The following is a 27,644-nucleotide window of genomic DNA, read 5'->3' as shown; positions in this document are numbered from 1 at the left end:
GAGAAGAGAAAGCCTCCTAAATATGAATTCTTAATGAACTGTTGCTTGTTGCTGGTCTGCAGGTTTTTGACTACGACTTTGGCCTTCTAGATGACTTCATGGGTTCTGCTTACCTGTACGTGGAGTCTCTGGAGCAGCAGAGGTATGTACGAAACTTCAACTTTTGAAATGAATGAAATTTAGTCCAGTTGTAACAATCAAACTCTATAAAGCACCTTTCATGCAAGTTGAATGCAATTCAAAGTACTTTACAGGTAACTGACAAACACACAGGATTCACAGCACCAGTTCAAACCAGTCGCAGTTAAAAACGACCAACTAAGATCTAAAAAGTTATCATAAAAATGTGGCTTAAAGCTCTAAAAATATAAGTCGATTTATGAATATGTTACAATATGAGTATCCGGGAGACAACTGCAACTCAGATGTGTTATCTTGTAGGTGTTTACAACCGCAACACCGATGCATGCATCCTCTGTGTGTACACTCCTGATTAAAATGACTGATTTCTCTGGGCTTGAAAATTGTTGGAAACATTTGGGATAATGTAAGTATATAACTCAGTAAAATATATAATATAGGTCTAGTTGTTTTTAGACATTATTATAGCTTTAATAAAACCTACTTTAAAAGAATTAATTGAATAAGGCAACAATAAAAGATGAGTAAATGTTGAGAATAAATCTTAATAATAAGCAAAAGGATCGACGCTCTGCCTGCACGGAGCCGATGCTGAGCAGCTGACCTGCATAATGTTTTCTCTTATCTCTCGCTAGTTCGGTACTAGCATCACATTTCATGTCCGAAATTAGAATTTCACAGTATCATTATGACTTTACACACCGTTTCACATGTCTATGAGTTGTTAACAGCTCCACCAAATAGTGATTTTTCCCTCTAAACTTCTCACATGCTTTCATTTCAATAAATGTTCAAATGATCCAATATTTCAGCAAAAATCAAAGATTAGAGAAAAAGTCCAAAAACTGAAAACAGATTTGTGTATCAGAACTTTGTTTTTTCTTCTTTCCTCTCCCATTAATCATCTCACGACCCCTCAGATTTATCTGCTGACCCTTTGGAGGGGCCCCGACCCCTAGGTTGGGAACCACTGGACTAAACTAGCTAACTGTATATAAAGTAGTGTAAACTAGCTCCACCTCCAGCAGCTACAACAGTAACATGCTGCTCTAACACTGATGCTTCACTATTAATAATCTATTGATGTCATATATAATAATAATATATCAGTCTTCTTTATGTCAGAGAGTAGCAGGATCCAACAAGACTGAACTGAAAACCAGGAGAACACAGAGCAAGAGATTTATAGAGCAGTAGTCGCTGTCGTAGATGAAAAAATGCAGTTTAATTCCAGTTGGAGTTAAACAGACAGACTGGGATCAGTGATGCTTCCAGTCTTTATGCTGCAAGTATAAGTGTATCTTCAAAAATGACAAACTATTCCTTTAACCTGTCATATCTCTCTGTGTGTTTGTGTTACAGGACGATACCTGTAACTCTGGTGCTGAAGGACCCTCAGTACCCGGATCAGGACCTGGGCTCCCTGGAGCTCGCCGTCACCCTGACGCCTAAAGACAGTCCCGTAGAGGAACGACGAGACTCCACGGTACGTAGGATAAGAAATAACATCATCATCCTCTCTCTTCTCACAACTGTCATATTAGAGTAAAGAAAAAGTGAGTTATTGTAGTGAGAACTATCATTTTTTTGGGGGATTATTCAATCAATTGCACAACCTATAAAATAATAAGAAACGTCCATCACAAATCCCAAGAGAGCAAGATTAAAGATGCAGTAAATCCTCTCTGTTTAGAGCCTCAACCTGCAAATGTTCAGCAGTTCCTTCAAATCAGTTTTTAAATTACTATTCGCCGTATTGGCCTGAATATATATATATAAGACGACCCTCATTATGAGATAACCTCCACTCTTCCACTCGTACTGTCGGGAACGTTTCTCTGAGATACTGTTAATCTGAAGAGAAGAGAGTCCTCGTTCTTGAAGCGTTTTCTCTCGTAAAAGTGAAATACGTCTACTACTTTCTCCTGTCAGCCTCTTTTGAAGCATCAGTATTATTTCTCAGCTGTTTGACAGGTGATTCAGTTCCTCGCTGTGTCTCTGCTGTAAAGACACTTTGGACTTTTTTTCTTCCAGGTCAACAGCCGGATAAACCGAGATAACGAAACACTTTTTTTTACTACTGATTGACTTTTAACAGATGGAAGTTATGACATCACTTCCTCTGTCACAGCAGCTTGTTTACACAATCTCTCATTCAGTGTTTCTTGCATTTGTCTTTCTGTAAAAGTGAAACATGTACCTGGAGTTTATTTTCCATATTCTAAGATAAGTCAGCTGAAAAAACTACATCTCGGTCCCGATCCATAAAATACACCGATGCTCTTCTCTGATGTCTTTTTCAACTTTTTAGTTTTAATCCTCGCTGTCTATAAACGACACCGTTCAGGCCTCTCTTTTGCAGCCTGTCGACTCGTCTTGTGGTCAGCAGGATTATGGGAAATGTGGTTCAATAACTCAACTCAAATTTATTTATAAAGCAAATTTAAAAAAAAAAAACAACAGTTGACCAAAGTGCTGCACAATCAAAATAACAAAAACCATAAACCACACAATAAAAAGACAAAACACTCACATACAGAGTTAAACGCCAAGGAACTGAAATATGTTTTAAGACTTGAGGCTACAGCTGCAAAGGGATGATCTCCCCTGTGCAACTGGAACAACTGGAACAACTGGTCAGCAGACCTGAGTGACCTTGATGGGACAGAGAGGCTGCGAAACAACAGAAATACTGAATAACAACAATATTAGATCTTCTTTTTTTGCAAGAACTCTCATCCTTGTCTAAAGATACGGAGTAAAAAACACAACAAACTGTTGAGAAAGTTTTTGTTCTGAGTCGAGATGTTTAATCATTTTAATTATAACATATGTCTTCTCTTTTCTTATTTCTGGAACAGAAGAAGTTCTGGTTTCACTTCGTCTCTATAAACAGACTTGAAGAAACTCGTTAGCAGAGCATCGTTAAAGCTACAAACGACCCATAATTCAACACTGGTACTCGCTGCATTCAGAAAGAATACATAATTTTTCCTTGTAATTTCCTTGTTTTACATTCAGGCCAACATGGTAATTTACTGTCGATCCATTATTCAGTTGATCTACTAATCCGCTGGTTCCCAACCTGGGAGTCGTAATGGAACAAATGCTACAAAAAAAATGATTTTACTCGCCTTTAATCTTTGCTCTTTTCTTTGTGAAATGCAGGATATTTGAGATGTTTCAACCGTTCAAGAAACAATTCAAACGAGTAAAAACTGGTTTGGAACTCGTAAAAACATAAGTAGATAATTGCTTTGTTTTAAAATGATAAAAAGGGTGGCACTGTTTCAGCATTATTGGATTAAGAAATTACTAGAGTGTATAATTGGCTCAGTAGTGTCTCTGTCTTCTGTTGTAACTTGTATAACAACACCAACTCTCACATGTCACAGTGAGGATTTTGTCTTTGTGCTGCGTTTGTGTTTCCTGCAGCAGAGACAGGTTAAGATGTATCGGTGGAAGCCCTATGTGAATAAAGTGAGTGTAGCGGTGATTAGACGCTTAGTGACTTTCCTTTAGAGCCCTGATTGACCCTTTCCTGCTTTATCTCCTGATCTAGTGAGGAGCTTTTTTCCCCTTATCAGCTACGCAAATTAGCTTATTGCCCTCTAATGGACGGAGCCTGCACTCGAGCTCCGGCACCAGTGATGTGATTGTTGTGCTTCTAGTTTATCTTAAAAGCCTTTAATGTTTAGTTTCTGGTAGTTTTCTAGCTGTTTCTAGTTTTTTGGTTTTGTTAGCTTTAAGGTTTTAGCTCCTGATTTTTTTTCTTTTTGGGCTTCATCTTGTCTCAGCAGTCCTTATGAATAAAATAAAGATCAACATGAATTATACAGACTGTTGCAACGTTTCCTCTCACTGCTGAGCTCAATGTGGCACCAATGAGACGGCTAAAAAAACCAAAAGAAATTCATGCTTGTTTTGTCATTTTAGTTAGCTTTTTATTAAATGTTATTTCAACAGATTTTAGTATGGAAGCAAAGAAATGTCAAAATAATAAACAAATTAATAAATATATAAAATACAAGAAACATTTATGTATTTATATATATAGATACTATATATAACGACTATTTTAAAAAATATATAAAACAATACTTTTTTATTACTTACTTAAAAAAATTATGTACTTATTTTTCGTTGTTTTCTCGTTCTCTTGACCCACTGTGAGCTATGTCCTTAATACACTCTGCATTTAATTGAATAATAATAATAATAAATGTTTTTGAAATTATGAAATGTGATCACTACTATATATGAAGAAGCAGTATTAAGCATAAATGATGCAGTGCACCAGAGTTAGCTTGAAGCTAATTTGCATCTGTAGTCCATTACAATCAATACATACAACAACAAACAGTACAAAGCAAAAAAACCCCACAAAGAACACACCATACAAAATACAAAGCTAGACACAACAGCACATCACATACACCCACAATGCCAATTAAAAATTAATTAAAAATGATTTACAGTAAATGGACTTCCATAAAGATGGGAGACTCACAAGTTTCATCCAAATTGAAGCAGCATAGACTGAGATATCCTGACTTTTAGGGTCAAACTCAGCCTACATTTCCCATAATTCAACCCGACAGCATAATTTTCTTAGATTTCTGCTGCTCAACACCTCCAGTCTGTTTCTGTTTATAAATTTGTAGTCTCCGATCCTGTGCCGAGGTAACTATGATGACATCACTCTGACATCATCACGTGGTTATTTTCTCTTGACACTTCTCCAGAACCACAGAAGACGTTATACAACTATTTTCCGCAGACGTTCTCAGTTGAACTCAGTGTGGATCAGGGTGAAACATTCCTCTGAATTCATGTGGTTCAAATTATCGTCTCTGAAACTTCCAGTTGGTTAAAATCTACACATCCTGGGGTTTTTTGGACAGAATGTAAACAGATTGATCGACTGGTTGCCTGGAAGTTCAGTTTTTTATCTTGAATTTTGGTGTTTGAATTTCACCAATTCAACTTGATTGTTTGACTTGATCCAAAAATGACCAACTAACTAACTGAATTAGAACAACTTGAATACAGTTGTTTGAATATTGGTCAGTTTTCTGTCTATTCTGCTGTTAATGTGTGTTGCTTGTACATTTAATCAACAGATAATTAACACTGTTTAGTGAAAGTCAGACACATAAATACAGTAAAAGTATTTTTACTGAGGCTTCATTTCCACGTCTCTCATTGTTGTAAAACCATAATAAACACAAAGTTACAACCTCTGATTACAAAACACATAAAGGATACATGAGTTTACTTTGCTGATAGAATATTTTTAGCACTTTCCACTCATTTTCTCAACTGATCACTAGACTTTTACCTTAAACAACCACAAAGAGGTGCTAATATAACAAAATTAAAGGCTGTTGGAATAATATCATGACATTATGTGAATTTGTGGGGGGAAAAATGAAAGCTACATTAATCAATATTTGTGATATGGGTGATTTGTCAGTGTGTGTTTGGCTCGTAGTGATGAACCTACAGAGAATTATCAGTGACTCTGCAGCTCCTCTCAGCTTTACGGAGCTTTATAGTGAGTTTCAGCTCATTGTTTATCTGTCTGGCTGCAACTTTACTGTTCTGGTTCACTCTCAGCGCTCTCATAGCGTCGTTTTCAGAGAAAAAGCTGTAAAAAGCCACTGTACACTATCTGCTCAGCACCAAACAGACACAGTTAGCTGTAGACTAGCTGGTGAACATAGTGGATCATTTAGCAGCTAAAGAGACAGATATTTCCCTCAGGAGTTGGTGGAGAACAAAAACAGAGCTAAAAGAGAGTGAATATTGGACTTACATTCACCAGGTGGACAGAAACACGACTCCACATGAATGATAATGTTGCTCCGTAACTGTTGGGATGTGGAATAAACAACTGTTTGGTGATAATACATCAGTTTTGTGCTTACAGCTTGTTGTGCTGCCCCCAAGTGGCCAAAAAATCCCCCCCAAAAAACCCAAAAAACAATTAATGCAGCTTTAAAATGACATTCAGATAGATGTTTTTTAAAAAGTGAAATATTTAAATTACGTAGCAAGTAGTGATTTGATTTAATAATTAGGTATTTTGTTACTGAACAGTTTCACATCTTTTGGCCTCTCTTTGCTTCCATACATGTTACAGATACGGTAAGAAGTGTTAATCGTAGTTTCTGGTAATTTATCCTTTATCAGATTAGAGTGTCAGAAGATGGTTTCCTCCCACTAAGATATTAAACAGAGGAAGTCTCCTTCATGTTTTATTCAGTTTATAAATGAATTATAGCCCAACTTGTCAGTCTGTGCTGCAGCTCCGCTCTGAGAGGAGGAAGAGGAGGCCGAGGATATAGAGATTTATGGTAATGAGAGACAGAGATGAAGATATTGATGAATATCAACAAACAACAACAGTAAAAACACAAACAGCAGAATCGGGAGAGCTCAGATACATCAAAGTGTCATTAAAGCTAATGAGCGTAATTAATATTCAGCACCGGTAGAGAGATTAATTATCAGATGCTTTATGCACATCACTTGTTTTATCTCCTTGTAGTTAGAAACGTGTTCCTGTCCTGTAGCGTCCCCTAGTGGCTTAAAAGGTCTGCAGTGCTCCTGGGCTCGTGTTTATCCAACTTTTAAGAATAAAACTTAATAAATGCTCCAAGAATAAACAATAACAGTAACACATATTTATAAAGTGACTTCTATTTACAGAGAAGTGATCACATGAAAGGAAAAAAAACAGATTTTTCATGCAGCGGAAACAGGCCGATATGTTTCATCAGTTAACTTGATATAAAGTTGAGTAAATCTAAAGTTAATTAATATGTTGCTGTGAGCAGCTTTGTCTTTAAATCAGCAGCAGTGTCCTCAGTGTTTCAGGTACTCGGCAGGTCGGTTGTTACTGCATCTTGGTGAAGATGCTGCCGTTCTTCTTCTGTGGTTTTCTGTTTCTGTGTCTTCATGTTAATCCCAGACTGACTCTGTGATGTTGAGATCAGAGACCATCTGTTCTTCTTGTTGATGAAGATAGTTCTTTATGACTCTGGTTGGGTGTTTGGGTTCGTTGTCCTGCTGCAGAATAAGTTTGGGACGATCAGACGCCTCCATGATGGTGTTGAATTATGATTAAGAATCTAAACTGCCTGAAACTTTTGCACAGTCCTGTCTATAATTATCTTTTTTTGTACTAGTGTGAAATCTTTAACTCTGCAGGAATAACAGTCTAATATATCTATAATGTATAAATATATAAATGTGGATGAAATAACAGGAAACTAAATATAACATTTATTCATATAATAATAATGAATCACTGTCAGATTTATTCTTATTGTTTGTTTGCACCCCTGGTAAATCCCAAAATAAGTTAAAAAAGTGGTGTAACGTCCAAACAAAGGTTCAAATACAAATAATATATAAGACTAAAACGACTCTATTAATGATTTTGCTGCAATAACATATTATTGATGATTATCATTTAACAGCACAGTTAGCTAAATAGTTTTTGTTCATAAGTTTGTGAGTAAAAGTGACAAATTTTTACTTTTATCAGTGTGATAAATACAGGCCCAGGTGTGCATTTTATTTTGTATTAAAGGAAGATTTCCTGTAGCTCCAGTTAAACCAGTAGTCTTTTCCTCCACTGCAGGAATCAGTTGAAATAATGTATTTTAATGTATATTCAGACCATGCTGCTCAGGAGGTCCTGGAAACGATCCACTAAGGTAAAATCATCATCATCATCATCGTCATCATCACTGCTCCGTCTGAACTGTCTGTTTGCCGTCACAGCTTCCCATCTGCTGTCCTGACGCCTTCATGCTGATCATGTTTCTGTCAGTGTCGATCGCTGTTGTTGTTGGTGGTGTTGCCTCGTGTCTTCGTTGTCTGTGTTATTAGAGCCTCATTTGACCTCATTTTTTCATCACGTGTTTTTTAGTGGCTTTTAGTTCAAGTTGACATGCTGTGTGTTGAGATCCTTTAAAGGAAAGATTCAAAAACATGTTTTTTCTGGCTGTAATTATTTGTCTTGTTCATACTGACCATTAGAAGATCCCTTCATAATAAAGGGTGTCACGACTTTCATTCTAAATTGGTAATCAATCGTAATGAGCGTTCAGTTTTGACCATCGAAATCAAAAGGAGGATCAGCGATTCTCACAGTATTTTTTTCTCTCCACCTCCTCATACTTGCACGCGTCTGGAATTAAAAAAACAACACAAAAACAACATTTCAGAGACGACACAGTGTAGCTTACCGATATTCTCCAGCTGCATTACTTTGAGACAACATGGCCGCTGCCGGAGTCGTGTGGAAAATTTGATGTATCTTCTGCATCGTCGACAGAAAAACTCCAGTTTGTCGGTAAAGTTGGAAGATTGACAGTTTCAAACTTCCCGGATCAATAACTCATAAGTGAAATGTTGTTAAAACACAAACGATGTCTCTTTCCTACCGTAGTTAGACAGACGATGATCTGATAACGTTGTTCTCTGTGTGCAGCCAGCTGTTAGTTGACAAAGTGCAACACACGTAAATTTAGTTTCCTCAAGCTGTTGTTGTAAAGTATCTTCTGCCATCTGGTGGCTCTTCTTTTTGTTTACGTGATGAACAGTTTGTTCCCAGTTGACTGGTGAACTAAGTTATTGTTATTACATTTTAAATAATTATTTAAATTTGACCATACGGCCTCAGTGTGGTACATTCCAAAAAAATATGGCGGTTATATCACACTTGTTACCGTGTAGCTCATCTTTTTAAAGAAGAATCTGAAAATGTAAACGACATAAAACCAACGATCTGTTGATCTTTACAAATCAAGACTTGATCGTGTAACAATGACAAAACTGTCAGTGCTGGAAAAAAAAGAAGTTTCCATTGAAAATCGAATGGAGACCTAAAATCGAAAGTCCAATTGAATCATGGATTTAGAGAATCGTGACACCCTCGTTCATAACGTACGTGTAGCATCACGAACTGTAACAAAACTTCCAAAAAGTTTTAAAAGCCCAAAAATAAAATCAAGTGAGCTGCCAATCTTTTGTGTGTGTTTAAGAATTAGTGTATTCATGCAGTTTACAGTGAGAGCGAAATATTCGATTATGCTAAGCTAATTATGCTAACGTTATTGGCATGTAATTTGAGGTTTTGTGTGTTTGTGCTGTGAAATGTAAAGTGTCAATTGGTTGATTCAGCTAGCTAACGCAACAGTTATGCATGTTAGTTAGTGGGTGTGAATAATTAGTGACAACTACTTATTCATACTAATAAGGGGAACCAAGCGTTCACACATCCAGGCAAATTATTCAGACAAGACAAGAAAAATGTCATTGCAGGATAGAAAGCAGTGACGTCTGCTCACTGTTAAGCTCCCAATAAATAATTATATTCTCTTTATTGAAGCAACGTTTCAATCTGTAAGCCTGAGGAAGATCATACAGATTGAAACTGCCTCAAAAAAGAGAATAAAATTATTTATTGGGAGCTTAACAGCATCCAGACTTTGACACTCCTTTGTATCCTGCAGCTAATCTCTACGTAACAACTAGTTTTAATTTAGTGATGTGTAAATCTCCACTTCAAAAACGCTGACGTCATGATGAAGCTAACTTTGAACTTATGAACAGCTGCTGCAGATGGCTCGTCTTCAAACGTGGCTTATTGTAACTCACCGGGGCTAAAATGATCCTGTTAATTCTCATCCATCCAAAACAGTTTTTTGTATCTGAGTTTGAAATTAAAGGACACATATTCTACACATTTCCAGCTCTATATTTATATTCTGGGGCTTGACTGGAATATCTTTGCATGATTTCCAGTTAAAAACTCCTTATTTATCTTCTACTGGTCCTTTATGCAGCCCCTCAGTTCAGCCTCTGTCTGAAACAGGCCGTTTTAGCTCCTGTCTCTTTAAGGCCCCGCCCTCCTGATGAGCCCACTCTGTTCTGATTGGTCAGCTTCAGGAAGCTTCCTCCGGCTCCGGAGGCTACGTAAACAAACTATAGTAGCAGGATTTCACTTCTTTTTCTCCTTCTTTACTCCAAATGTCAACTTCTCAAATCCATCCGTACATGTTGGAGCTGAATCAAATTTAAAATATGAGAGTGCACAATGTGAACAAACACCTTAGCAACGACCTTAGCAACCAAGACTACAGACCGATGTCAGCACATCAGCAAGGTAGAAAAAAAACGCTACTTTACGTAACTTTGATCATGTTTAACATCCGACATCAGAACAAGATATAAATGATAAAAAAAAACCACAAAAAGCAGAACATGAACATGGCCCCTTTAAGGACTTAAGCCACCTTTGAAGAACTGACACATCCAAACTTGAGTCAAACTGTCACAAATCAACTGATGCTTTCATGTTTCCTAATGTGGTGAATAAAACTCAGCGTGTGTGTGTGTGTGTGTGTGTGTGTGTGTGTGTGTGTGTGTGTGTGTGTGTGGACCAGCAGCAGCAGTCACAACGTCTCTCAGAGATGCATCGGAAGTGGCAGCTGTGGCGAGGCATCGTCAGCATCGCGCTCATCGAAGGTCGGAACCTCATCCCCATGGACCCCAACGGTCTGAGCGACCCGTACGCCAAGTTCAGGCTGGGACACCAGAAGTACAGGAGCAAGGTAACGTCGACCCCCCCTGACCCCAGATCAGTCAGTCTCTGTTCGGTGGTTTACTGATGTGAGACGTTAACGTTCGGGGATGTAACCTGTGCTGTTGTGTGTGTGTGTGTGTGTGCAGACTGTGCCAAAGACGCTGAGCCCACAGTGGCGGGAACAGTTTGACCTGCATCTGTACGAGGAGTCGGGAGGCGTGTTGGAGATCACAGTGTGGGACAAAGACACCGGGCGGAGAGATGACTTCATCGGACGGTCAGTCAGTGTTTGAATGTCTGCATGCATTTGTTTCATTTGTAAGCTCATTTAAATTCCCCCAAAAATCAGAGGCCTTATGTCATAATTACAAGAAGATGATCCTGTAATTATGAGTTAGTTTTTCTGAATTAAAGGACAGGTTCATAATTTATCAAGTGTGTCTTAAAACAACAGTCAGGTGTCCGTATGAGCAGTGAAAGAGGTTTTCCTCGCTGTAATCATTCCTCCTGTTCACACTGGATATTAAAAGATCCTTCAAATGTGCTTTCAATGGAAGTGATGGAGGCCAAAATCCACAGTGTGTCCACACAGTCATTTAAAAGTTGATGTGAAGCTTCAAAAATACAAGAAAACTCCAAAGCACTCTTTTTTTAGAACAATTAAAATGCCTTTATTGTCATGGCATGGTCATATAGACTTTTAAAAACAAAGCCTTCGTCAGGGAGTCAAACAGATCTCTTGGAACACCTGACCTTTTCTTAGTGGTCCACCAATAGGAAACTCCCATTTTAATATGGTGTTGTGGCATAGAGAGGGCGAAACGTGTCAGAGCTTTGTTTTAAAGGTCTATATGACCATGCCATGACAATAAAGGCATTTTAATTGTTCTAAAAGAGAGTGCCTTGGAGTTTTCTTGTATTTTTGTGTCTACATTTATCGCTATCCAAAGAGCACCTCAAACAAACTCATTCTTGAGTCCAGGAAGCTCTCCTACCTAAACATTTTTTGATGTGAAGCTTATATGAGTCTTAAGCAGTCTGAGTTAGTCATATCAAGTGGATATCTGACACATTTACAGTCTTTTTAGCATCAGATTCCCTCTTTGTGTTTCCTCGGACAGTGTTTCCCTGTTGAGCTGCAGGTGGAAGTATAGTAACAAAAAGAGGAACTTTGGCACTAAAAAGACTGTAACGTTGAAAGATATCTACTTGATTTGACTCATTCAGACTCTGAAGCTTCATATTAGCTTCAGATAAACTTTTAAATACATTTTTGCACAGAAGGAGGACTGTGGATTTTGTCCCCCATCATTTGAAAACCTTCCTCACCATGTATGTGCTGTTTGTTTGGTCTTTAGCTCAGTTTGATTGTGGTTGTGACTCAGTTGTGTAGTTTATGAGCTCACGGTGTGTTGTGTGCTTGTCGCTCAGCTGTCAGTTGGACCTCTCCACTCTGGCTAAAGAGCAGACGCACCACATGGAGCTGCCGCTGGAGGAGTCCCGGGGCTACGTGGTGCTGCTGCTCACGCTGACAGCCTCGGCTCACGTCTCCATCGCTGACCTGTCCGTCACGCCGCTGGACGACCCGCAGGAGCGCAGGGAGATACTCAAACGCTACGTGAGCAGCTCTCTCACTGCTAATGATGATGATGATGATGATGATGGTGGTATATATATCACTGCAGCATAAACAACGTCTCTCTTTTTCCTTCTGTAGGGTGTGTTGAGGTCGTTCTCTAACTTGAAGGATGTGGGCATAGTGCAGGTGAAGGTGATGAGAGCTGAAGGACTCATGGCTGCAGACGTGACTGGTAATTTTAATAAAAACATCAAAAGTCCTCCTCCTCTTCCTCATCATGTTTTCTCTGTTGTACTTAATGTTTTTATTAGGGATGTCCTGAACAGTTCTTAAAGATCTCGGCATGAATTGAGAGTTTTATAAGGTTCTCATTCATAAAAGCAATATTTAAGTGCATAAATGGCGTCACCCCGGATATAATCTGTCAATTGACCAAAAAATTATAGCAGTAGAGGAGTCACGACAAGTTGGGCAACTGTGGTAACTGTAGAGTTCAAAGGTGCAGAACAACTTTTTGTCAGTCATCTTTTTCAGTAAAACATTCGCAGTCATGGAACAGAATTAAAAACACCATCACAACTTAAAGTTTTCACCACATACATGAAACAACAACCAAGATGTGAACACTAAATAACTAATAAAACTATTAAAAACACATCAGTGAGCCATGTTCCTTCATTATGAAGAGTTTGGTCATGTTAGTTTGTTTAGAAACGTCTCCAAAGACAAATAACAGCATCACATTTTCAGTCTCTGGAGAGTAGTTCTGTGTAAGGCAGACGCCACTGAGCATGTGCAGGAACACGATTATATTTACAGCTTCACTAACTTGTTGTGCTACAAATCACAACCTCTGGACTTTCTACTACATTGTTCATTGTAAATAACTTTAGTACAAAGTCCAGAGGTTGTGATATGTAGCACAACAAGCTAGTGGAGCAAGCGTCTGTCTTACACAGAACTACTCTCCGGAGACTGAAAATGTGATGCTGTTATTAGTCTTTGAAGCCGTTTCTAAGCAAACTACAACAACAACAGAGGAATAATCAGACTTTGATACACACACAATACTAGATCAGTTTAGATCAGATTAGTTAGTAGATCAGTTTATTGTTGGTTTGGATCCAAACATGAGATTTATTGACAAGAAGTAAAACAAAGACAGTTTTTCTTTAGTTTTTAATGTTCCTATTTCTTTCTCTGTCTATTCTTCATCTTTGTGCAGCTCATTGTATTACATCTTTTTGAATGAAATGTGCAATATATATATTTTTTTTAAATATTGTTGCTGTAGCTGTTAATATAATGTGACTCACCCATGTTGGTTTCTTAGGTAAGAGCGATCCTTTCTGCGTGTTGGAGCTGAATAACGACAGACTGTTGACACACACGGTTTATAAGAACCTCAATCCAGAGTGGAACAAAGTCTTCACCTTGTGAGTGAACATCAGTCTACATGAAGCTGTTTCATTCATTTATCTCCATAATACAGAAAGTCTTTATGTCTTTATGTCTGTATTTCCTACTGTTAATGTATTTTGTAATGTATATCTTTAATGGAGCTGCTTCTAACTACCTTAAATCTTATATTTTTGCTTTTTATTTAATGTCTAAAAAGAAATTCTGTTTTATTTTATGGCTGCAATTAATTATTTTTATTATCAATCAATCTGCTGATCATTTTATAGATTAATCAATTAGTATTATAGTCTATAAAATATCAGAATAAAGTGAAAAATGCCTGTTATCATTAATTTGTCTGATCAACAATTCAAAACCCAAATAAATTCAGTTTATTATGATGTACGACACAGAAAAGCTTCACATTTAAGATGCTACAAAGAGAAAGTGTTTGACATGTTTGCTTCAAAAATGAAACGATTAATTGAGTATAAAAAAAGTTGCAGATTAATTTTCTATCATGGATTGATCGACTTATCATTGCAGCTCTAGTTTAATGGCTCTTTAAGGCTGCATTGATTTTAAATGTAAGATAGATGTTTAAAAAGCACAACAGATTCATTAAATAATTAACAGTTTTTCAGTGGCTGTAGTGCTGATCGATCACCGGCTGAAACCTGATGTTTAATAGCTCTCTACATCAGTCTGAACTGATCTCCTCTCTTTCTGTCAGTAATCTGAAGGACATTCACTCAGTGTTGGAGGTGACGGTGTTTGACGAGGACAGAGACAGAAGCGCCGACTTCCTGGGAAAAGTGGCCATCCCCTTATTACACGTGAGTGCATGAAACTCTGTGTTGTGTGTTGTCTATACGTCCCATAAATCTACAGTGTATAAAAAATACAGGTTTCAGGGTTATATTTATATATATATATATATATATATATATATATATATTATAATAATATCTTTATTTATATAGCACCCTTAAAAACAGAGTTTATTAAGAGCTTTGACAGACAAAGCAAAAGCTGTACAATATAAAGCAAAGACATGAAACAGAAAACAATAACAGGTCTGACAAAGAAAGACAATAAAGAGATGATAAAAAGATTAAAAGACAATAGAAAGATGACCAAAAGACAAACATTACATAAAAGCAAGTTGGTAGAAATGGGTTTTAAGAAGTGATTTAAAAGAAGTCACTGATTCTGCAGCCTGATCTCCTCAGGCAGGTCGTTCTAAAGTCGAGGGGTCCTGATGGCAAAAGCAGGGTCACCTTTAGATTTAAACCTCGACTTTGGAACAGCCAGAAGGCCCCAGCTGAGGATCTAAGGCTGTCTGCCATGTAACCATGAGCATCTGCAGCCTCTTAAACCAGTGATGAACCACGTCTGTACATAGTGAAGGTCAAGTTGTAAAGAATGATTGTAAAGATTCAATCGGAGACATAAATACTGCAGTTTTTCTTCTTTTGTGAACAATTTTCTATTGATTGAAACGTAATGCATCACTTAATTGCATATGTGCACGTATAAGAGGAGAAGGAAGGGACAGAAAATAAAATCACAACACAGAAAATACTTTCTCTAAAGGATAAAGCTGCGATTTTCTATATAGCAATCATCATGTTTGCTGCACTGGCTGACATGTTCCTTCATCATGAAGAGTTTAGTCACATTAGTTTGAAACGACTCCAAAGACTAATAACAGAAATCACACTTTCAGTCTCTGGAGAGTAGTTAGAAAATATAACACTCTTTATGGTTCATTATCCAAAATCCGTATAACTCTGCTGCTCACATCACTTCAAACATCCTGAGAACCTCCGACTGGTGACTGGTAATCGCTCTCTAAATAATAAATAAATGTATCGTATGGCTGCCTCTAAACAGTATCTACATACATCTCACATACAAATGCTGCAATCCACTGCAAGTATGAAGTCGATAGTTCAGAGTCGGTTTTCCCGACTTCCAATCTAAATGCATCCCGGTGCGTCTGCTCAGGAAAACATGGACGCCTGCAGCAAACTGATGTTTGGATGTACATGCAGGTTTTCATTCCAACACAACACGACAGCAGCTGATTTAACAGATTAACACACTTAAAAAGAGACGGGAGGAGCAGACACTAAGACTTCTATCAAGCACAAATCAACTGAATGGAAATGGCAACTACGAAGTTGTTACAACACATTTCACAACACAAACACTACATGAAGTTAAAGTTGATGAAAAGGTCGTCCTGCTTACTGTTCACTGTGTCGCCGCCATGTTGCTGTGACATCAGATGTGTTTCTGTCGGAGCTAAATGGATCTCGCTCAAGTTTCCGACTTGAATGACTGTTCCATTGCATTTTCCCGTGTTGGAGGTTGTTTTTCTACAAATACAATGGATTGCATCAATATCCACACACATGCAGTGACAGACGAAGCTTTGGAACAGACAGTAAACATGTCTCTTGTATTAGTATCTCTATAGTTTTTTTTATGTTGCTTGTTTAAATTGGTCCGACCTGCATTTCCAGGTAGCACTAAAAAAGCCCCTCAAAAGTCTTAGTAAGTGTGTTTGACGTCAGTATAAACTGTAACGCTGACTATCTTTATCCGTCAGATCCGTAACGGAGAGCAGAAAGGATACGTGTTGAAGAATAAAGAGCTGACAGGTCCGAGTAAAGGACTCATCTACCTGGAGGTCGACGTCATCTACAACACAGTGAGTGTCAGTCTGAGCCGCTGCCGTACTGTACGTGACGCCCGGCCTCGGTCACATGACCGGCTCTAAGAGTGTTTTTTTCTCTTCAGGTCAAAGCTGCTTTGAAGACGGTCGTCCCTGCAGAGCAGAAATACATCGAAGAAGAACCAAAAGTCTCTAAACACGTATGTTGACGTGTATTTATTATTTACTAACATGTTCATCATAACAAGAAGAGACCATTAATTAAACCACAGTGACTCTAAATAACTGTTATAGTTCATTATGATACAGCAGCTTATCTGAGAATTACATCATAAATAGTTGCCATTACAATTTTATCATCACAGCCCACATCTTCACATAAAAATGATAATAATAATAATAATAAATAAAATGTATTTATTCTATTATTATATTGTTATTTATTAGAAATGATAGTAGTGAAAAAGATACATTTTTATCAATAGATTTTTTAAAATTGTTATATCAGGAAATGTAACATGATTTAGCAGGTTCATGCTGTACAACTGTCTAAATAATTCTAAATAAACTACAGTTCATGTGATTTGATGACAGTCAAAAATATATAATATCAGTTAAAAATGATTAAAAAAAACATGTTGACTTTGTGTCTTTCAGTTGCTGCAGCAGAACTTTAACCGTGTGAAGCGATGCATCATGGTCTTGATTAGCTACGGGACGTATATCAACAGCTGCTTTGAATGGGAGTCTGCACAGAGGAGCATCATCTCCTTTGTGGTATGAAACACACACACACACACACACACACACACACACACACTCTCGCAGGTATTGTCATGTTTTGTCTCGAGGGTGATCACGTGTTTTTGTCTCCCAGCTGTTTGTGGTCGTGGTTTGGAACTTCGAGCTCTACATGCTGCCGCTGGCCTTACTGCTGCTGCTGGTCTGGAACTACTTCTTCTCCTCAAGCAGGGACACAACAGACATGGTGAGAAAACAATCAAAACAGGTTTTTCTTTATTAAAGGACAGGTTCACAATATTTTCAAGTGTGTCTTAAAGCAACAGTCAGGTGTCCGTATGAACAGTGAAAGAGGAAGTATAGTAACAAAAAGAGGAACTTTAGCACTAAAAAGACTGTAACGGTGAAAGATATCTACTTGATTTGACTCATTGGGACGCTGAAGGGATCCTCTAATGGTCAGTATGAACAGGAGGAATGATTACAGCAAGAAACACATGTTTCACTGTTCATTTGGGCTCCTGACTGATGTTTTAACATCCTTTAACATCTGTATTTCAATCAGTTAACAGTTTATTGCTTCTGTTTCTGCTGCAGTCCATGGAGGCCATGTTTGAATGGGAAGATGAAGAGGAGGATAAAGACGACAAGGTGTTGTCATCATAAAGCAGCTGCACATCCGTCTGTAATGTCAGACAGTATAGTGAACTAAATGGCTGAACTCTGACCTTTCCCTCGTTTTTTGTCAGGACTCGGAGCACAAGGGCTTCATGGATAAACTGTACGCCATCCAGGACGTGTTCATCAGTGTGCAGAACGCGCTGGACGAGGTGGCATCGCACGGAGAGAGGATAAAGAAGTGAGGACGTAGTTTCCACCGGGGAGACGGGGGACACGTTACACCTCACAGTGTTTTTGTCACACGCAGCTAACAGATGGATCTTTCTCATAGTTTTAAATATCAAAACCATACAGACAAACCATTTTTTGCTGAGTGTACAGCTTTTATTTTGTAATCTGGCTAACTCACAAGATGAATATTGATTGACCACAGCTGATAAGATATAAAGATATGAGAAACCTTCTTCTTTTATGTGAAGCAGCAGTTTTTATATGTTTATATGCTCTCCCTCCCCTGCAGCACCGTTAACTGGACAGTGCCTTTTCTAAGCTGGTTGGCGATCACTGCCTTATGTCTGGCCACAGTTCTTCTCTACCTCATTCCTCTTCGATACCTCGTGCTCGCATGGGGTGAGTCCTGATTTACACGCCGACAGCTGATCACACCGACACACAGAATATGCACGTATATATATACTCTAAACTCTCTTCTCTGTAGGTGTGAACAAGTTCACGAAGAAGCTTCGTGATCCGTACATGATCGACAACAATGAGCTTCTTGACTTTCTCTCCAGAGTGCCCTCTGATGTTCAAGTGGTGGGTAACTTATTATTGACAAAATTAATTTTAATTGTCTTTCAAGCAAAACTGCAGAAAATCTCCTGGTTGCAGCTTCCTGAATTTATAGATTTGCTGCTTTTTATTTTTCTTACATGATTGTAAACTGAACATATTTTGGTTTTGGACTGTTGGTCGGACAAAAAAAACACATCTAAAAATGTCACCTTTGGCCCAGAAAAACTGTGACAGCATTCTTCACTTATTTCTGACATTTATGCCCAAATGATCCATTAAGTTTATTGAAGTATCAGTCTGGTGATTTTCCATATTTTTCTTATTGTCAACAAATCTCATGAACTGATCAACTAACAAGTTATGTTATCTTATTTCTCCGTTATTGTCCAGAAACTATTAAAAACACGTCAGTGAGTCACATCGCTGCACTGGGTGACTTGTTCCTTCACCATGAAGAGTTTAGTCATGTTAGTTTGTTTAGAAACGGCTCCAAAGACTAATAACAGCATCACGTTTTCAGTCTCTAGAGAGTAGTTCTGTGTAAGGCAGACGCTACTGAGCATGTGCAGGAACACGATTATGTTTACAGCTTCACTAGCTTGTTGTGCTACAGATCACAACCTCTGGACTTTCTACTACATTGTTCATTGTAAATAACTTTGTGATATGTAGCACAACAAGCTAGCGAAGCGAGAGGAACTTTACAGACTTTTATTTTTTTAGGAAAATAGCTCCATTTATACAGTATAGGTTTTACTTTTTAAGGTGATGTGTAAACATTCAATCATGCCTTCATAGACTGTAAATATGGGTTAACCACTCACATGGGTTAAAAAAATAAATGTGGCCTATCAAGTAAATTAAAATAGAAGGTCATTTGTGTCAGTTGTGAAATCAACCACATCGTTTCATAACTCCTGTCATATCGCTGCATCTTGCAACACATGTTGTACACATGTCGTATTACGTGTACTGCGGTCACCACCTTTAACTGCACTTCCTGTTAACTTCTGTTCCCAACATGAGCAGTTATTTCTGTGATGTCATACAGCGTTGGGAAATGCACCGTGTGAACATACCCCTCAAAGATTATAGACTCTGCTATTATTTGAAACAGCCTAAATAAAAAAAAATAATAAGATATAAGACCTCAGAGAAATATTTAACCTGTTGTAATGAAGTTCCAGACAGATTGTGTTCATATAATCTGCTCCCACTGAGGACGTCACACATTCTCTGCCTAACCACAATCAACGTTTGATTAATTACTGTTGCAAAACTGCATGTTCCCTCGTTACAGTGAAGTGTAACATTGCCAGGACGTGTTTCTGCAGGGACAGCAGGTGTTCTCCTCCTTCTTTGAATATCTCTGCCTGAACGCCGTCTCCTGACAAGTCCGAACATGTCAGGACTCCTCTGCAGCTCCTAAATATGAGCACAGATAGGAGTGAGTTTGGAAAGTTGGTAAAAAAAGCTTTTACTTCTAGTCCTGACCAAAAGGAGAGATCTCCTACTCTGAGGAGCTTGATAGAGATCTTTAAACTAGACATGATTGGTCAAAATTACTGTGAGATCTGAGAGCAAAGCTGCTGTAAGCTTTCAAGCTGCCAACTCTGCTGTTGCATGTGTGTTTTTGTATGTCAGGTACACAGCCAGAGGGTCTTCAGATTACAATATTAGTGTTCTTCAGCAAACAGTTTGTCTGTCTGAGCAAAGAAACTTTTCCCTGAAAGAAACTGGGTCACCTGTCTGAAGTCATAACAATGTAAAACACACGTCAGTCTTTGTTTTTTGAATCGGAAAGACGAGTTTATGTGTCATGAATCATTCTGCCTTTTTAGATCCACTTCCTGCCCTTGTGTGTTTCCCGCTCCTGTCCTCGTCATCGTCCCCTAATGTCCTCCACCTGCGTCTCATTACTCTTACTCCCCCTTGTGTATTTAGTCTATGTGACCCCTGCTTCCTGTGCCAGTTCGTCTTAGCCTTTAGTCGCAAGCGTTCCAGCGTTATCCTCTTTGTTATAGTCTCTCGTGTTTTTGACCCCGGATCTGCCTTTTTTTTTTGACTCTGCCTCTGCTGAACCCTTTTTGGTCCTGTTGCCTTCTCTGACTACCTGCCCGTGTACCGAACCCGCTATTAAAGACTTGTTTTTTGGAGCTACTGTTTGAGTCGTGCGTTTAGGTCTCCCCCTCGAATATACACGTAAGCCTCAAGTGCTCATAGAGACTCTGAATCTGTCGTCATATTGCTATCTCCGTGTGTTTGTACCCGACAGATGCAGTATCGGGAGTTGAAGGTCGATCCGGGACAAAGCCCCAGCAAACGGAGGAGGACGAACCTGAGCTAGCAGCACGCTCAACATTAACAAATCGCTCCTCTCTGAACTGTACAACAATGTAAACTAAGTTATTTATATATTTCTTGTATATTTGGATTATTATGAGAAGATGTGAATGTTTTGAGTTTTGAGTTTTTGTTACTGTGGAAAGATTTATTTTCTAAATCTTGTAAAGAAACACTTCTTCTGGTGATGTTTTTTAAAATCTCTTTTATTTCTTGTAACAACACTTCACAGGATGAAGCTAAAGTGATATATATGTGGTAATAATGTTTGTCATGAATGTACACGTGTATGTTACAATGAGCATGCGTGTATGAAGGTGTGCTGCTGTTGCATGGGATATTTGCATCTCTGATTTATGTTTTTTTTTTTTTTTTTAATTTCTTTAAACATTATTGTGCTATTTTTTAATGTGTTGTTAGAGTCTGATGTTATTTTATAAAGATAGAGATGCATGTTATTACCGTCACTGTTGTTCCACGTATGACCGTACACACACACACACACACGCACACGCCCGGTAAACACGTGAAACACACGTCAGATTAGATCAAATCCACACTACGACTTTGCATGTTGACTTTATGAACTGTGTTAAATGGAAAATAACATCATCTGGATTTCATTGTGGAAATACAAACTGGAAGTGTTGCCATGGCGATTCAAATCAATCAAATTATTTGGCAGTTACAGGGGAAGTTCACCAATTTTATATGTCAAATTCAGTTTGCTCACCATGATGAGTCATATTCAGTCTGTAAAGCAGATTTTTTTTAACGTCTTCTGTAGCTCTGACGGAGGTTTGTGAAGTCTAAGGAAATAACCCTGATGATGTCACCGCGATGTTACATAATAGAAAGCCTGCATTACAAACCTGATGGTGTAGAGATTGAGACAAAGATATTTACCAGTTAAAAGGCACACTTATCCATTACTGACACTTAAAGTGTCTATAATGGATATTGTCATGGTAATAATGTCTGAGCTGTCAGTATGTGATGTGTTTATCGTGGCTCGTAGTGATGAACCTACAGAGAATCATCAGTGACTCTGCAGCTCCTCTCGGCTTTACGGAGCTTTATAACGAGTTTCAGCTCGTTGTTTATCTGTCTGGCTGCAACTTTACTGTTTTAGTTCACTCTCAGCAGCTCTCATAAGCCAGTTTATCATCCAAATGTAGCACAACTTTTATCTGAATTTCCAGAAAATCAGCAAAAGAATATATGAATTATGATGCACATTTCCATCCACTGCTGTTATGCAAATATTAGGAGTTAGAGGAAATGAACAGCTGGTGGCGCTATGTCATTAAACAGTTGCAGAAGAAGAGGACACAGTTAAATGAGCATCAGTCAAAGCTCAAACGATGGAAAACATTTCAGTTTGTTTCATGTATTCATTTGAGGAAGGTTTCAGTCTCCTCTTCGATCTGATGTTTTCAGCTCTTCCCTGATGTTTAAGTCACATTATTCATGTCTGTCATCATTTATTCACTAAGTCTGTTTACATTGCACTTTGTCGCATTTTGTTTTTATTAATATGCCAACTTTTACACGTCAGCAAAACATGAAAAAAAAAACAACTTTTTTGCAATATTTCAAGATTTTTTCAAATTTTTTCTGAATTTCCATTCACGATTTTCTATGCACAAAATGAAAATGCGAATAAAAATCAGCAAAATAGTGGAGCATTTAGCAGCTAAAGAGCCAGATATTTGTAAAAACAGAAGCTAAAAGAGAGTGAATATTGGACTTACATTCACCAGGTGGACAGAAACACGACTCCACATGAATGATAATGTTGCTCCGTAACTGCTGGATGTGGAAATAAGCGACTGTTTGCTAACAAGTTTAACATATCGACTTAAAAAGTGATGATATGTCCCCCAAGTGGCCAAAAAAATCAGTCATAGCAGGTTTAACGACTTGTAACCTGTAATTTTTATGTATTTGGACGGACAATGATGGAATAAGGATCCTGCAGTGTTCATGTGACGTGTACAGTCAGAGTTGCACTGATGTCACTGTTCTGTAATGTCTTATCAGTTTTATAATCTCCGGAGTCGTCCACACGTGGATGGTTTTGGATGGAATTTCCTGCATGTCTCTGTGTGATATCATTTATATGTGTCGAGGTGTTTTTGCACGACTGAACATAAATTATATGCAAGTGCATTTACAGATACTGAATGTTTTGTTACGTCTGTTGCTTGTGAGTCACGTCCAGATCCTCTCTCATCTCTTCAACTTTTAGCTTCTCACGGAGGAAACTGAAGAGAAAAACTCTCTTGTAGATTTTGTGTAAAGTTTACTCTCTCAATTAAATCATCACTTCTGTCATTTTTTGCACATTCAGGTTCCCTGTTGCACCATGGGTATTTGCCTGCAATTGTGATGAATTCAAAAGCAGGACAGACTGAGTAGCATTTATGTGAGAAAACTTATAAAAAAAATCTATTTCTACACAGTTCCTTGTTGCTTTATTTACTTCATGTATAAAAAATATAATAATACTCAATGGTGGAAAGTAACTAAGTACAATTTTGAGGTATTTGTACTTTACTTGACTATTTCCATGTGATGCTACTTTATACTTCCACTCCACTACATTTATTTGACAGCTTTAGTTACTTTTCAGATGCAGATTTGACACAATGGATAATATAACAAGCTTTTAAAATACAACACATTGTTAAAGATGAAACCAGTGGTTTCCAACCTTTTTGGCTTTTGTCGTCTTACAAAAAGCAGTGTGTAGTCGGGGTCACATTTCACATGTCTATGAGTTGTTAACAGCTCCACCAAATAGTGATTTTTCCCTCTAAACTTCTCACATGCTTTCATTTCAATAAATGTTCAAATGATCCAATATTTCAGCAAAAATCAAAGATTAGAGAAAAAGTCCAAAAACTGAAAACAGATTTGTGTATCAGAACTTTGTTTTTTCTTCTTTCCTCTCCCATTAATCATCTCACCACCCCTCAGATTTATCTGCTGACCCTTTGGAGGGGCCCGACCTTACTATACATAGATAAATAAACTAACTAACCTGCATAAACTAACTTACAGACAGACAGAAAAGGAGGATAAAAATGACCCTGAGACATGATTATAATAAATATTTGAACTAAGTCTGGTCTGAAGGATGAAATATAAACAAATGTTTCCCTCTGAGTTTTCAAGCTCTAAATAATTCTCTCCACTACATGAATATTGTACAACATTTTCCTTGTAAAAACTTTTATTTGGCTTTTATTTGTTGAATTGAAAAAAACTTTTTTTTGCACATTGTGCAGCACAGTTTTGGCCAGCAGATGGACTCAAAGGTTTTGATGATTCCCAGAGCTGCAGCAGCACAGTGGAGTCTGTCTGTGTGTTCAGACTACTGGCGACAAAGCAACAGGCTACAAGTCATCTTCAGTGGAAACCGTGACATGAAGCTACAAACTGACGCCCGACACTTGTTACAAATCAAAGTTGAGCTGACCTCAACTTTTTTCAGCGCTCCAATGACGCAGTGAAGCATCATCCAATCATGTTTTTGTTCCACTCCCCTTCTCTCTCCCCACAATTCCTGTTCTGTTCCATCTAAAAAAAAATGGAAGAAAAGCTGATTCTTGCAGTTAGCCGTTTCCCTTTGCTATTTAACTCTAAACATTTCGTTTACAGCGACACTAACAAAAAAAATGGAGCTTGGCAGCTAGTGTATCGGGTAACGTACATTTTTAAACACAAATAGCTATTTCTGGTATTATGTCATTTAATAATACTAAATCTTATTTACTTGCAATTAAATATAATTGTAATTTAATATGGTAAACAAGCCCATGACGACATAACCACGTCAACGAGCAACACTTCAAAGGCAACTCGGCGACAATGTAGCTGACCACACGTGGCCGATCTGTAGCTTTGTCGCTCATAGTGTGAACAGCCTATGTGTCATGAAGAGCAACTAGAGGTGGTTTTCTAGACCTTAAGTTAATTAATACAACTGTTGCAGTATAAATAGATTATGTGCTGCAGTATAAAGTTTATACACCTTTCACAAACACCAGTGACAAAGTGCTTCACAGTCGAAGAGATAAAATCAAATGCATCAAAATAAATAAAACAAAGACACCAGATAGAAATATACAAGGAGAGAGCAGACAAAATAGACAAATTAAGAGATAGAATTGCACAAACTATCCAAATGCCTGTCTGAACACATGGGTATTTAGCTGCTTTTTAAAAGAGTCAACAGTTTCCAAGGCCCTTAAGCTAGTTGGACGACTGTTCCAAAGCTTAGGGGCTGCTGACTGGAAAGCATGATCACCCCGGGTCTTAAAATGTGCACGAGGTACACTTAGAAAGCCCTGAGTGGAGGACCTAAGAGCTCAGCTGGTGGTGTAGGGGTGGAGAAGGTCCGTAATGTACTGTGGCGCTTGGCCATGTAAGGCTCTATAAGCACCAAAATAGTGTAATATGTGACCATCTGTTGGATCGTGTCCATTTTGGACACTTTGTAAGCGGTGTATGGAAGAATTATTAAGATTAAGGTAAAAAGAGAGTTACAATAGTCCAATCGTGATGAAATAAAGGCATGTATTAACATCTCCATTTCATTTCTTGATACCACAGACAGGAGTTTGGCTATGTTTCTCTGGTGAACATTTTTAGGCACTTAAAGATGTTTAGATTCTTATCCATATAGCGATACCATCAGGGAGACGTCTGATTGGTTCCAAATGTGTTCTGCACCATGACAACGACCTCAAACATACAGCCAGAGTCATAAAGAACTACAGACAGGTGACAACTTAAAGGAAAAACTGGTCCGGGTCTGAATGCTTGACCCCTACAGTGAGGGGATCTGGTGGCTCTGTTATGCTGTGGGGGGCATTTTGCTGGCATGGTTTGGGTCAAGAGTCACTGCTAATCAATACAAAATTGTTCTGAGTGATCACCTTAAATCCTATGATGAAACATTTCTATCCTGATGGGGGTGGTCTCTTGTTTGATGAGTATTAAATGATGTGAATCATATGTTATGACCTTCACAGTCACCAGATCTCAACCCAACTGAACACCTATGGGAGATTTTGGACTGACTGACCGACAGCGCTCTCCACTACCATCATCAAAACACCAAATGAGGGAATATCTTTTGGAGGATGTTCATCCCTCCAGAAGAGTCCAGAGACTGTAGGATCAATACCAAGGTGGTACATGGTGACCCAACACCATACTGAGACACTTTATATTGGTTTTTCCTTTAATTTGTCACCCGTCTGTATCTTCAGCAACAAGAAGAACAAGGAGTCCTACAACAGATGGTTTGACCCCAACAGAGCCCTCATCTCAACATCATGGAGTCAGTCTGGGATTAACATGAAGAGACAGAAGCAGCTGAGACGCCGAAATCCACAGAAGAACTGTGGCAACTTCTCCAAGATGCAGGAGCCATCGACCTGCCAAGTACCTGACAAACACTGAGAACTGCTGCTGGTTTAATGGCAAAGCTGCTCACAGCAAATACTGATTTACTTTAGATTCCTGCTGTTTACCTTACACCTTATACTTTGTATAAAATTAACTGTGAAATAAAAAATATTTATGACATTATTTTATTATTGAAAGCATCCATACAACAGCACAGTACTGTATGTATATCACCAATGGTGGAAAGTATATTTACTCAAATTCATGCACTTAAGTACAGTTTTGAGGGTCACTGGATGTCCAGGGATTAGCTTTGATCAATAAATATTGCAAATTCAATAAGTGTTTCATAAATAAACTATTATTATTATTATTAGTAGTAGTAGTATTATTAACACACCGTTAACTGTCTTAAGCTTTTGCGTCCTTTAACATATATGAAACACAATCTTATTAAAGCTTTACAACATAGCTCTGAGTGAACGTGGCTGTCCTGACTTGTGTTCACTTTACTCTAGAGCTGCAACAAATTACTCCATTAATTGATAGTTGATCGACAGAAAATCAATCATGAACTATTTTGATAATTGAATAATCTTTTTAGTCATTCTTTTAAGCAAAAATGCTAAAAATGTCCTGGTTGCATTTTTTCAAATGTGATGATTTGAAGCTTTTCTGTGTCACACATGATAGTAAATTGAATATCTTTAGACTGTTTGTCAAATAAACACCATGAGCTCTGCGAAATTATAACTACTTTCTGACATTTCATAGACAGAATGATTGATTAATTGAGAAAATAATCAGCAGATGAATCAATAGTGAAAGTAATAGTGAAAGCAATGCTTGCTTCATTTTAGCTTTCATGCCCTGACTTGAAGCTGGTCACTGACAACCATACTGGGAACTCTAGAACCTTTTACTAAGAAAAGCACAGGTGTAATTAATAACATGAATCATGGTTTAATTACATTCACGTGTGCAGGTTTCAAAGCCCTCCCACTGGGCACGCTGCCTCGCAGGCTGTACTTCTGGGGACACAGAAATGCTTTTCCTGCTATGACAAGTCAAAACGTCTGCTGTGGGGAAACGTCTACACTTGTGATTCTGTTCATCAGCTTTTCGACCGACAGTTCTGTTTAAAACACATCGGTTCCTATGAAGCTTTGATCTGGGTTAGGTACAAAAATGTCACGCAAGTAAATAAAGACCACCTGTAGTGAACATAGTGGAGCATTTAGCAGCTAAAGAGCCAGATATTTCCCTCAGGAGTTGGTGGAGAGTAAAAACAGAAGCTAAAAGAGAGTGAATATTGG

At 38.1% G+C, this 27,644-nt stretch overlaps 1 protein-coding gene across 5 annotated transcripts in view; it reads left to right on the top strand.

Annotated features, from left to right (window-relative positions):
• The window catches only part of mctp1b (multiple C2 domains, transmembrane 1b), a 40,275-nt gene extending 18,724 nt beyond the window's left edge, over positions 1 to 21,551 (top strand). For 2 of the 5 annotated variants that reach the window (XM_044332954.1, XM_044332958.1), the window contains exons 4-21: positions 63 to 142; positions 1,504 to 1,627; positions 7,830 to 7,868; positions 10,605 to 10,772; positions 10,891 to 11,021; positions 12,176 to 12,362; positions 12,462 to 12,555; positions 13,657 to 13,759; positions 14,458 to 14,560; positions 16,342 to 16,443; positions 16,533 to 16,607; positions 17,065 to 17,184; positions 17,285 to 17,395; positions 17,746 to 17,799; positions 17,898 to 18,007; positions 18,290 to 18,399; positions 18,488 to 18,585; positions 20,840 to 21,551. In XM_044332954.1, the coding sequence (XP_044188889.1) occupies positions 63 to 142; positions 1,504 to 1,627; positions 7,830 to 7,868; positions 10,605 to 10,772; positions 10,891 to 11,021; positions 12,176 to 12,362; positions 12,462 to 12,555; positions 13,657 to 13,759; positions 14,458 to 14,560; positions 16,342 to 16,443; positions 16,533 to 16,607; positions 17,065 to 17,184; positions 17,285 to 17,395; positions 17,746 to 17,799; positions 17,898 to 18,007; positions 18,290 to 18,399; positions 18,488 to 18,585; positions 20,840 to 20,911 (1,881 nt within the window). In that variant the 3' untranslated portion in view covers positions 20,912 to 21,551. The remainder of the gene's footprint in view (positions 1 to 62; positions 143 to 1,503; positions 1,628 to 7,829; positions 7,869 to 10,604; positions 10,773 to 10,890; positions 11,022 to 12,175; positions 12,363 to 12,461; positions 12,556 to 13,656; positions 13,760 to 14,457; positions 14,561 to 16,341; positions 16,444 to 16,532; positions 16,608 to 17,064; positions 17,185 to 17,284; positions 17,396 to 17,745; positions 17,800 to 17,897; positions 18,008 to 18,289; positions 18,400 to 18,487; positions 18,586 to 20,839) is intronic. The other 3 variants (XM_044332955.1, XM_044332957.1, XM_044332956.1) reach the window with 3 other exon arrangements.
• The last annotated feature ends 6,093 nt before the right edge of the window (positions 21,552 to 27,644 follow it).

Source organism: Thunnus albacares, chromosome 18, assembly GCF_914725855.1.
Source record: "Thunnus albacares chromosome 18, fThuAlb1.1, whole genome shotgun sequence".
Taxonomy (NCBI): domain Eukaryota; kingdom Metazoa; phylum Chordata; class Actinopteri; order Scombriformes; family Scombridae; genus Thunnus; species Thunnus albacares.
This window is presented reverse-complemented; position numbering and strand designations above follow the sequence as displayed.